Below are 13,393 nucleotides of genomic sequence, written 5' to 3' on the forward strand. Positions count from 1 at the left end.
TTTTCGAAAACGGAAGAGAAAGGAATCGATTGAGACGCAATTTGAACGAGTATAATATTAACACTTTAATGTAGCAATTTAACTGGTATACACAAGAGTGATTCGTTCTTATTTATAATAAACAACTAGTAATAATTATCACTTACATTAAATATATGTATACAAGGCGCAAAGCAAATAAAAATTTTATAACACCTCACAATTATCATATACACAACATTAATATCTTACCGGTGTTCTACTATCGGTACGCATAAAAAAAAGTGCGCTTTGATTTTCGTATCTTTTTTTTCTTCTTTTTTTCGTTTTGTACGATGTCAGTGTCAGTGTGTATCGCACACGTCACATTGTATCGCATGTTTTTCGAAGAAAAGAAAAGAAACGATAAATTAATCGTATCTTCGTGGAAAAAATTAACGATTAATTGTCAATATATCTTTATCTTTGACTGCGGATTCACACTGCTACAATATAAAACTCCGCCACGCGCAACTTTCGCATTGGCCGCGTCAATAATCGTATATATTTTTAAGGGAAATCCTTAAATTTTTATTCCATCGTGGAATTTTGTCTGTCGCGTGTGTAAATATTATGAGAGAATCTATTCGATATTTTGTTTTCTAACAAACACACGACACAGGGATAAATAAGAAACGTTCAATGTGTCGATGAAGGACGTACTTTCGGACGCGGTTACATGCGAAAGTTTGACAAATTATATCTGTCGAACGGGATAAACACAAATACGAGATAGAACACGTACTTCGTACATTCAGCACCGCGATATGGAAACACATATCAAAGTAACACAATAAATTACATTATTGTAATAGAAATACAGAAGAAATAGGAATTATAGAGCGCATCGAGAGTTCAATACGCTTAGACGTCAGCAATATGTGATTTGATTCGAAATCTTAGAGGGAAAAACTTTTTTAAGGAGATATACAGCAATTATTTCCGTGACTATTAAACGATGGTGATATTGTAAGACACCGAGAAGATCGTGAAAAAACATACGCATCGAATAGGTGGATAGGTTTACGCACAAGGAAGAGATTAATTTCTCTATCGTAAAACATCTAAAGGTGTTTCTGCGTTACATCTACGAGAAAAAACATTGGGCACTGACTCGAAACTTCTGTAATATAATAATATACTCATTTTCCTTCACACAATTAACTTTCATGATTCACATTGGACCTTGAGTCACGTAACACGGAAAACAATTTGCAAGACACTTCAGTCATTTTAATGGAACGCAAAGTAATGAGTTAATGAAGCGAGGTCTAATCATTGGCTCCCGATGAGCTTGAAATTAAAAAGTAAAAAATAATTTTGGAAAATGATATACAGGGTGTTCCCGGATTAAACGGCCAAACTTGAAGTATAAATGTAAAAGCTCGAAATAAAAAAAAATTTCCTCTGGAAGTAAGAGCTTCGTTCAAGAGATATTGACTAAAGTTATAACTGAAGGAATGAATAATGTCGAAAAAAAATCTAGGTTCATCCTTTTTATTGCTTTATAGTAATCAAAATTTAATTATTAAATATTATATTCTGTTCAAAATGATGGCTACGCCAGCCATCGCCCGAAGACAAGCATTGCATCTATTGATGAGAGAACGAGTGGCTGACTGACATTCTGTGTTTGTAATCTTTTTGCACGCTTACACTATCCTCCGTTTTAATGATTCAATAACAGGCACTTCATATACTTTTTGCTTGAGAGCACTCCATACAAAAAGTCTAATAGTATTAAATCCGATGAACGACATTATTCATTCCTATAGTTCTGCAACTTAAGAAGTCAATATCTCTTAAACGAAGCATATTTGCGAGCATATTTCTACAGAAAAATTATTTTTGTTTTAATGTCCTAAATTTATATTTCAAATTTGACTATTTAACCCTGTATAATATCAAACAAAGCAAAAGACATTGCACGTGCAATTTAAAATTTAACAAAGTAAAATATAATTTTTAGAAATATTTAAATAGCTCGATGTGTAGACACAAAAAAAAAATTTTAACAGCGTTTCAAAAATTTTTTTACGTAATTCGCCATATAAATTATACACGAGATTAAAATCATCTCATCGTAATCGTTATAATTATTCTTAACATTTTATCGCAAATGCGAAATACATTTTTGCATATACATTCAAGTTTTAAGATTCTTCTGAGAAAGTGAACAGCTGCAATTGATTCGCGAGCTACGCGTCTCTGGCAAACATTATCGAAGTAGACACTAGAACATGTGTTGGCAAGAAGGTGCAGAGAAAGTTTTAAGGCATACGTTTTTTTTTTTTTCTTGAAGATCGGCGATATTTGATAGAAATAGCGCTATATAGAATCTTGCTGATAAAACTTTGATATATAAGCGATTAACTCGCAATATCTCATTGATTATCTTCTAGGGAAGAAACTCTCTATAAGTGTAGTCACAAGAACGCGCTACGATCCTTAGGCAAGAGAGAAATCATAGAGTAGATAGAATATTGGGATTATGATAAGAGAATGCGATAGAGTTAAATTTCGAGAAAACTTACATCTCTTTTTTTTCATATTCGGTAAACGTTAATGCATCATCCTCACAAATATATCTCTGTCATAGATCGATAATAACATGTGTGAGAAACTATTTTAACGATTTCGTATTCTATATAGATCTATATGTATAGATGTAAATATGTATAATCCTTAATTTTTTTGCATGGCTTAGTTAAGGAATCATGACAGCAAATGTCATCGATATATATGTCTCGCTTTAATGAATGTAATCGAATCCTCTTCTCTCTCTTTCCTCTCTCGCGCGTTTTATATATATATATATATATATATTTGTTCTTAAAATCTCTTTCTTTGTGCGTCTCATATGCGCGTGTAATTTTCCGTGAAACGACGAACTATTAACTTCTTAAAACGACAGCCAAGAAGAGATCGCTTCAATAGGGAGAGACTGAGAGATCAGAAAAAAAAGGAGATTCGCATTTGGTTTTAACGCTTCGGTGTATTTTTTATGCATATATATATATATACCTTGCGAGTGTGTCGGATGTTAGAATGTAAAAGAATAAGATTAGGCAGAAAAGTTCTTCGAGAGAATAGAGATTGCACAGGTGCTAATTTAAGCATGATCGAGACCTAGGTTCAATCAGAGACAGAACTATGTCACGAAGGCGTAATCTTCTTCCTTTTAAAAAATATGTATTTCGATACGAATGAAGAATATATATGCCAAATTACACAATCTGTCGTTTTATATAGAAAAAATTATCTGAAACATATCTGTTAAGATTTTTTGTTTACATTACTTATACATACATACCGCATTCTTATTTTTTAATATCGGAAAATGCTGCGGTATTCCTTTTTCGTTCTGGATAATTGAACATAATTATGTGTAATAATTATGTAAGAAAGAAAAAACTAAAAAACGTCGCTTAATTAATTAGTGATTAATAGTAATAATTTATATAAACTTTAGATGAATACTAATGATAAAATTTTGTATTTACGATATACTACGAAGTGGGATTTCCATTCGTATCTAGTGTTCTTTTTCTCAGATTTTTAAATATAAATTACAATATTTTATATATACAATTAATTGCGTAAAAATAAAATTTGAGCTAATAAGTTCAAATGTATTGAACTTCTTGTATAATTAATCCAAAAGTGCAATTTCTCGATCATGCAAAATGTTGCAAAAATATACTTCGAACATCCGTTTGTACGCACATTATTTCAACACAAATTAAAATTAAGAGACATCCTAATCTTCTAAGCATTTGTTAGACATCTTAGAAGTTTCATCGAAATGTCTAAATGTCTACATCGAAATGTCTACGTTTTCTTCGACATCGTTTGTTTAGATATAGTTCTTAGTTATAATTATCGATCAAGATAAAGAGATAGTTTTAGATAATTAATTGACGAATCGATCCATTAACTTTAGTAAGTAAAAACTATTCTCTAGATATATATTCTTTTTCAAGAATCTTTTAAGCGTCTTTTTACGTATCTCTAAATGTCTTTTCAGCTTTAGTGTTATTTGAATCTAATAGACGAAAGTATATACGACTCGCGAAAATAAATCATTTAGCATAGTGAGCAAATGTTGTCTCTTGACAGATATTTTGACAGTTGCAATTCAACTAAACGCGCTCATGCAGCAGAGAAGATGTAGATTTAATATCTCGTTCAGTTTTATCTCAGTGAGTGTATAGAACGTAATCTTATTGCTTTAAATTAAAATAAGAAATATATGACATGCATTTTTGAAATATATATTTTGATTAGATTCATTAGAATTGCAATTAAGGATGGAAATAAAAATATTTTACGAATAAATATTTTTCGCATAAGACAACAGATTATCTCATTATGCGAACATTTATGAGTGGATACAATATATTAAATGCAAGCACATCCTTCTCTCTATCCTTGCATTTCATGATATCTTTTAATTCCCAATTTATTGCAATTTATTTGCATCTGTTATGTTTTCTGTAATTTTTTTATAAAAATATCCCTCTCTGGTCTAATCAATAAATATTATTATTTCATTTTCTTAAACAATGCAGCGTCTACTGCAAAATAATTTACGTTGTATTATAAGAAACAAAGACATATGTCTCTCGCAATTTTTGTGATTCTATGATTCATATCATTTATTACTTTACTTGACGAGATTGTAAAATTATTATGCAAAGCTATAGACATATCTATATCGTTGAGAAAAAAAATTTTAATTCTAAAATGCGATGTGTCTAATTGTTTTTTTAATTTTTACTAATAATGATGCGTTGCAAAATTCACACATGGGTATATATCAATGTTCTTATCGACGTTACACTGCGACAAAGTAATTTATAACAATGTAAAAAAATAGATAACATTATTTCTGCTTCTATAGGGACAGCGAGTATATGATTTTTACATTAAATTGACAAATAAATTAAATTAAATCGATATTATTGAATATAATTTCTTTCAATAATCGATTTTGTATTTCAAGGGAAAAAAAAAATAATTGCAACCGGGTGAAATTTCAAAGAGGCGCGTACAAACCGACGCAATTGTAAGCTAATTTTGGCAAGTAACAAAATAATATTTCAACAAATAACTTTTCCGTAGCAGAAATTTTTAATAATTCTCTTAGAATTTTAATAGTTTTCATATGATTATGTATCATAAATCGCGATCGCCTTATTATCGCTCCTATTCTGTCAAACCTCGACATAACTTTGATATTATTCACTTTATATTCGTCATTATATCAAATATCGAATGTATTGTGAAATATCTAGCTGATGCTATCGAATGCATTTCATGCCATTTTAAAGTCAAGCCCCTTCTAAAATCTTCCCTTCCGAATCGTGCAAATTTAATCGGAATATTTTCTCATGTTTATTGCTTTCTTAATTTGTTCCAAGGTACAATTAACTGCGTTTCGCGCTTGTATGACTGCCGTCTAACGTAAAGTATTGGCAGTCCTATGTTATATGTTATAATATAAATCTCATCTTTAATAAACGCAATTATTTTTTTCTTTTTACTGTAAATCCAAAGCTTTCGTCATTTTCGTTTTTCTTTCTGACACCTTGTTATAGAATAAAATCTTTCCACTTAATACAATCAGAAAAGTTCACAAGAGTAACTTTAGAGAATCTTAACGTATATTATATATTTATATATATTTTAACACTAATGAGGTTATTTATTTGTTTATACAATGACTATATACTGAAAGATTAGAGATATCATTAAATAGTCTTTATCCTTAAATATTAATGAGCACGAGATGAATAGATGTACATCTTAAAAAGTACAATAGCGATATATTATAATAAAGATTTGTGTGTGTGTATGTGTGTGTGTACATGTGTGTGTGTCTATATATATAATATTTGTATATTTTTATCTTTCTCTGTGTATGTAACGCGTTTTTGCAAAATACAATACTGCCTTAATGTCTCCGATAATAAAATCAAAATTCTCTTCTAGCATTCATTATACGCCGCCGTATTATTTTAACATTGCATTATCGGACCAGGTGTCTCATTGAGAGACAGTCTAGCGCAACGAAAGTATTCTCCGAAAAAGATATCGATCACGAAGAGCGACCGCGCGCCGAATACGTTTGTAAAAAATAAGGAGAGGAAGGAGAGGAAGGAAAGGAAGGAGAGGAAGAAGGAAATGCGATGAAAGAAAAAGAAAGGCAAACTGAAAATAATATAAGAAGATCCATCCTCTCTCGACAGACAACTAACAAGCCATCGGTCGGAAGTCACTCTCCGTCATACATCGAAAAATATCATTTATACGCACGCGCATGTTTACTTCGTAATCCATTATATTCGACTGCCCGATCCTGCAATAGGTAGAGAACCGTCCTAAGTCATAAACGTCAAACTCTGCTGCTGCTTCGCGTAGATGAAGATTGCGATCTCTTGTCACTCTTTATTTTCAATAATGTATAATGTAAGTATATATGTGTATTTATGTATATAATTATCGCGATCAATGGATCGATACTTATCGGACGATGGGGCGATAAGACTCGCATCTCTTTATCGCGTTCGCTTCTTTATATACGGGACACGCGCATACGCAGAATGGATATACATATACGCATACTTCTTACACGCTCACACAGGACGCACGCATTCACAAAAATAAATCTCTAAATACGGCACGCGTGCGCGCGTGAAGATTCCTCTTCTTTATCCTTCGGTCGCTCGGCGAAGCGCGATTCCATCGCTAAAGCTGAGGGCCAGTCGCTCTGATCGGCAAGGATGCGTTTCATTATTCTTAGCGAGATTGGAAAAAGGCGAAAATCTTGCTCTATCCGACTACAATTTATGTTCATCCCACCGTAACGACAAAGGTCACTAGAAATGGTAAAATGACGAGATGAATATAACAGTAATGTTAAAGGACAAACTCTCGATCGAATAGTTCTACGAGATCTCAATCGCCAGGACGTTGTATAAGCAAATCGAAACCTCGCAGCAACGGGACGATAAACTTGTCGCTTCTTTCTACGGATACGTCGAATCAAAAGTATTTTCTTCCACGTATCCGTGGTATGACAATCGCGTTACGCAGTCGTTTCTTCCTTCCACTAGATCAAGCTCTAAATCGGTTTCTAAGCATGTGTGTGTGAGTGTATGTCTTTAACTAGCAAGCGCGTCTTACTATCGCGCGATTTCGCAGTGACCTTTATCTGGGATCGCGGATCTTTAATCACTATATTTCGTTGCTAGCGCGCAGTAAGACGCCAGTGTCTTTTATGTTAACGGGTCAGTTCGTAATGAGACGAGACACTCGGATGGGGGATGGAGGATTCGTTGAGGGCGGGAGATACCGTGTGTCATCGAAGGGATGGATGTCTGTCCGCGTCTTCGGTATTAAATACCAACGCAATGATGCGTAAGGACGACAACGACCGCTCTAGCCAGAAGCCGCAAGCTTCTTGACGTTCGGGCGAGACGACTCGTGAAACGGCAGTCCGAAGATGCGTCGATGCGTGGATGCGATCCCACTCGTATGTATAAGGGTACATTACTGATAACGCGCGACGCCTTCGATTGCTCTTCTTCAGGTTCAGAGAGCGATCCCTGAAGAAACTCGAACGTCGTCGCTGATCGGAAAGTTTCGTTTGCCATGCACGCGCGCTATCGATAATCGCGGATATTTTACGAACACAGAGTATTTTAGAATTTCACTAATCGCGTCTCGCGTTGCATCTCGAACGGCCGGCACAGCCGGCGAAATTCGTCGACATCGACGCAACGTCGGACCGGAGTAGATCGAGCGACGCGGACCGGCTTCCTTCCTCTCGCGATGCGGGCGTTTCTCAGGATGGCTTCGCGGATCGTTCGTCGAGCCTAGGGCGGCACATACGACCCGAAAAGGCGTAACAAGCTTCTCGCTAAACCGATCCGTTTGAACGAAACGGAGCGACTGGACTAGTCTTGTAGACTAGCTTGCGGTATGCGCAAGCGCCATGGGCCCAGTGACCCTGGACCTCTCGGATACCGGCCCAATTTATAAAAGCCCTTATTAGCACGCACTTGTGCTCATGCATGATCATAGAATATCCGTTAGAGAAACTACCAAGACAATATCTTCGAGTAATGGAGAAACATTTTCGAACTTATTATTATCATCATCATCATCGGTATAAGAAGATAGCAATTTAAATAATTTCAAATATCAAATAAAATACTCGCAAAAATTTCACAGCACAGATGGCTTCTAATAATCAAGTAATAAATATTAATTTATTACTAGCATTATTATATTAAAAGATATCATTAATTGTGTTTTAATTGTAAATCATAAAACAAAGGATCTTTCATTTTTTTTCTCTATTATTCTCCGAATGCAATCTTATCATAATTATTAATCATATAACAATTATTGAATTAAAATTTTGAAAAATAAATCAAGCGTATATGAAGATAACGTTTCGGCAAGTTTCTCGATACACCAATAAATTCTGAGGACAAATTTCTACGATCGTGCCGCTTTTGCATGGGATATCAATTGGGCCGGGCTCCGACTCGGGTATGCAGATGGCATATCGGTATTTGTCTGTATTGGCCCAGGGCCTCACTGAGCTTGTGCACTAGGATCGCACTGCAACAGTCGCACAATAGATGGGTCGCTCTTCGCACCCTCTATAAATTCGTCAAGCGATAGCTTGCCGTCTTTGTTCTTATCCATCTGTCGGAATATCTTATCAGTTCGTTTCTCCGGCGTCGATTCGTCTTCCGGCATCTTCATCACCGAGCCTACCATCTTGTAGATCGCCTGAAATCAATGTTATAATAAAGTAAAAGAAAGTCAAGAAGTAAAGTTTATATATCGCGCATATTAAAGAATATTAATTGCAGCAGAATTGCGCATATAATAAATTACTACTTTAACATTTGACAAAAAAATTTTAACACCGTACGCTGACTGATGATTGATAATATTTTATAGTAACAGATTGAAAAAAGAAACTCTAAAAAATGTAATTACATCAAGTGCAATGTACAATTTGTTATAAAATATAAATTGTATTACGCATAATCGTCACGCCAAATATTTTCAATTGCATATTGTAGATATAAAGTCAGTTTTTTCTTAATAAAAATTAAATATAAAAGTCCAATTTTTTTTTTCAATATCAAATATATGTATGTATGTATATGTGTACGTGTATATATACAGAGTGTCCCAGAGCACCTGTGACAACGCTCGTGAGCGAGTAGAGCACAATAAACTGAACAGAAAAGTCCTTTACCATTTTTTGATCTGAGCTTTTTTTTTTCATTGTTATACGATGTTAAAGTTAGTTAATCAGCGCCTGTCTACAACGGAAAACAAAGGAGGGACGTTGGGGATCGGAGTAACGAGACGGCTTTCTGCTGTATAGACAGGAGCTGATTAGCTAACTTTAACATCGTATAACAACAAAAAAAAAAGCTCAGAAAGCCTCAAAAAATGGTAAAGCACTTTTCTGTTCAGTTTACTGAGCTCTACCCGCTCACGAGCGTTGTCACAGGTGCTCTGGGACACCCTATATATATACATACATACATACATATATATATATAAATATATCATCTTTCTTCTTAATTACATATTGAAGATTGTGTGACAAACATAGAAATCTGAAGGCAGAATCGTAAATCAAAATATTTTTAATTAAAGAAGAAGCAACGATATAATTGATTATATATGTATCAAGCTCGTTAGAAGTAAGATTATATAATATCGTAGATTAGAATATATTCTTCACAGCCCCCTTTTGGCACGTACCGTTACGATCTCGAGCATCTCTTGTCGCGAGATGTAACCGTTGCCATCCAGGTCATACATGCTGAAGGCCCACTTTAACTTCTGCTCCAACTTGCCGCGAGACGTTACGCTGAGGGCGCAGAGAAATTCCCGAAAATCGATCGTGCCATCGCCGTTCGCGTCGAACGTCCTGAACACATGCTCCGCGAACTAGGGAGAGAGAGAGAAAGAGAGAGAGAGAGACAGAGAGAGAAAAAATCGTAATAAATTTAAAAGAAAAAGAAAACCTGAATAATTTCGCGAGATCGCGATAGCACGCAATATGTAAATAACTGTATCGATCACAAGCGGCGTCTATACACACGGTATATTCTTATCGCGCAAGATTTTTCCATTTTCCATTTACCTTTGACGCGTCGCCGTAAGGAAAGAAGTTCCCGTATATTTTCTTGAATTCTTCCACGCTGAGGTGGCCGCTGGGACAGTCTTTTAAGAATCCTTTGTACCATTCCTGAATCTCCGCATCTTGAAAAAGGAAAAGCGATAAAATTATTATTTATACCGAGCTTTGTTAACATTACTCACACGTCTCCGGATAAATCGGTGAGCTAAATATTTTTTGACAGCACGATGAGAGTTTATTACTATTTATTATCACATTTTCTCGAAACAAAAACTTTCATATTATTTTAAATTTTATATGAATGCTGTAGATAAGACAAATATTGAATAACACGTAAAAAGTATTAAGTCTATTAATTGTCCGTACAAAGAAGCGCACCTGAGAATTCAGTATTCTGTTTGAGGTCCTCCAGCACTTCCGGCTTTAACTTGCTGTTTTGCTTCCCCATGGCTGTTTAAAGTCCTTTCCTTCCAGAATCCCTGATTTTCCGACGAATCCCAGGATCCAAATAGAAGATAATTAAGCGCTAACTAGACTACTATTCTAATAGTGCCGTTAAGCACAATACGCTTCGCGGCTGGTATTCTCCACCAGACACGCCTGAAAGAAGAAGAGACGTACGATATATAAACTTTCAATGGTCTTTTGCGATCAAGCTGACTGCGAGTGTACCAGAAGACGATGGATGCTCAATAGGTCGTATCGTCTTTTTCTTTTCTTTCGCTCGCGATCGTTTCGAACGGGAACAACTATTAGCTATCGGGACCGCGCACTCGAGATCAATCGGCAATTAACGAGCGAAACAAATGGGATGAGAACGCGACGTAAAAGTATACCCCGTCCAAAGAATCCGCGACAAATTCTATAAACGACTTGAATGTCAAAGGCCACGTGGATACTAAAACCAACGACGACTAAAGACGTAAAAAAGATTCCACGTAAATCGTAGATGCGCGTGCTGCTGAGAGCCCTTTGAGCGTTATTATCGTTCAACCTTTACGATCGGTGCCGTTAAATATCACAACCGTGATATGTATGAGAACAATTAACGCTTCGCCTCAAAATTGTTTAATGTGTCATTAATAGACACGATATTCCCCGAACGTTTACTTTTCGTCGATCTTTCTCGGTGGTAGATCCTCCCTCGATTTGACATTTCTCAACACAAAGTGTATTTATAATAAAACGAAGGAAAAAAAAACAAAGGGAGTTTTTGAAGAATACGATGAGTTAAGGAGATTTAGTGATAAGGATAAGATGCATTCGCACGCATTCATACGCATTCACGCAACTGCAACAGAAAAAACATTTTCAGAGATTATTAACAAGAAAGAAAGGCTACGTTCTTTTTTTTTTGTGAAAACAACATCAATAAAAAACGCAACGGTAGTAATAATAATACATTTGGAGCGTAGTGTGCTTTATTATAATAATAATAATATTAGTAATGACGATAATGCGGGTTTCTCCCACGGTTCCTCGCCGTGCGAAGGACCCACATACAAAATATGAGTTAGTTTATTTTGATTGCTTAAACGGAATTAATTAATTATTTTACCACATAATAATAATACGTACGCAATATATACGTAAGTACTAGATCTCTTATTTAAAATGTGTTCGCGTACACCTGTTCAGGTGGCATGTATGTATATGTGTATATATATATATATATATATATATATATATATATAACATATATATACACACACATACAAGATACACATCACGAGTAATATAATATTTATTCGAGGAATGACGGTGCATCGTGATGCAATCTCGTGCGGCCGCATAGTTTACGCGCGAACGGACAGCAACGTCCTTTCATCTCGTCGTCGTCCTGCTCAGGACGAGTCTCGAGAGGGATGTTTCGGTCCCTCGAGGCATTTTCGGCAGCGGCGACGAGTTGCATCTCGGTTGAAAAATAGCCCGCTCTCTCTGTGTGCCCGACGCCGCAAGATAATGTTCCGGCGACATACATATTCACGCGAATAATATTTGCATGCGTCAAGCTCGCGGTTTGACGTTTGTTCGGCGCTCGACACGTGTACAATAGCGGCAGCTGTCAAACAACACAACGCGCGCTGTCACTTTCGTCGCAACCGGGAATATCGGGATCATCGATTGTGAATGCGCGAACGATCGTCACGCATCGTGCATAAATTGTTCGTAATCACTTTGTTATCTCTTGTTTCGCATCGCGGCAGCGTTATACATCCATTTCGTGAGATTCGACAAATCGAGTTAGGTAATGTATGACGGAGCGAGAACTGTCGTGGGAAATTGTACGCAATCGGATAATTTGTGTTTCGTCGCGAGGCTCTTGAGATTCATGTATTTGTCAGTGAGAAGTTATACGTTCTTATGAGGAGAACTTTTTATGAGACATTGTTTATCTCACCGCCGCGCTGCAACTTGACAGATATATCCGTAAGCTTGTTGAATGTAATTTTGCTGCATGAAATTCTGTTTGTTACGATCACCTTCTATTCGTGCTGAAAGCTTGTTTTCTCGTTATTATTCGCGTGACAAAAACGTATCTCACGGTTGACAAGTATATATCTGTCCTTTGTCTCCTTTGTCGCAGCAAACTTATTAAAATAGAAAATCATCGCAGCATGCATTATATTTGTCCGGTCATTAATCTGTCACATTTTATAAGATGGACGCTATATAAGAAGTATCAGTTTCTCTTATCTTTCTCTTTTCTTTCATGAACATATATGTATATGTATATCGCAAAGAGAATCAGTTCCCTTAGGAACATTCCCTTGCGTCACAATAATTTACTGATTTATAATAGCAGAATATATTTACATTATTAACCCTTTCGGAATAAATCCTCTTCCAAGTGGGATATGGTAATGTAATTACATTGAATGATTAACTTGCTCAATCTCAAGAGTAAATAAGGATAATTTTACAAAAGAAAAATTTTACACAAAAAATTCATAAACATATAGGAAAATAGGATAAAACTAGATCAAACTGGGTACCTTTGTTTCTATATTTTATTTTTTTTCAACTAGCCTTATTTCGTCATAGTTCAAGATCGACTAAAAACCATTAACGGTTAGTAGAATTTTTTGCCCTCTGATTTTTTGTAAGAAGATAAATCCAAAAAAGTACCCGGTTTTTTGCCCTACTTTCCTCTACATTTGAATATATGCATTATTATAAATTGCATAA

The 13,393-nt window shown here is 35.4% G+C and overlaps 1 protein-coding gene across 2 annotated transcripts in view; it reads right to left on the bottom strand.

Moving 5' to 3' along the window:
• Nucleotides 1-40: 40 nt before the first annotated feature.
• LOC126858982 (neurocalcin homolog) overlaps nt 41-13,393 on the bottom strand; it is a 161,841-nt gene continuing 148,488 nt past the window's right edge. The window contains exons 1-5 of one of the 2 annotated variants that reach the window (XM_050609793.1): nt 10,877-11,250; nt 10,583-10,804; nt 10,208-10,326; nt 9,823-10,011; nt 41-8,826 (exon numbers count right to left, since the gene is read on the bottom strand). In XM_050609793.1, coding sequence (XP_050465750.1) covers nt 8,626-8,826; nt 9,823-10,011; nt 10,208-10,326; nt 10,583-10,652 — 579 coding nt within the window. In that variant the 5' untranslated portion in view covers nt 10,653-10,804; nt 10,877-11,250 and the 3' untranslated portion in view covers nt 41-8,625. Of the gene's footprint in view, nt 8,827-9,822; nt 10,012-10,207; nt 10,327-10,582; nt 10,805-10,876; nt 11,251-13,393 lie in introns of those variants that run through there. The other variant, XM_050609792.1, reaches the window with a different exon arrangement.

Source organism: Cataglyphis hispanica, chromosome 2 (genome assembly GCF_021464435.1).
Source record: "Cataglyphis hispanica isolate Lineage 1 chromosome 2, ULB_Chis1_1.0, whole genome shotgun sequence".
In the NCBI taxonomy this organism is placed as follows: Eukaryota; Metazoa; Arthropoda; class Insecta; order Hymenoptera; family Formicidae; genus Cataglyphis; species Cataglyphis hispanica.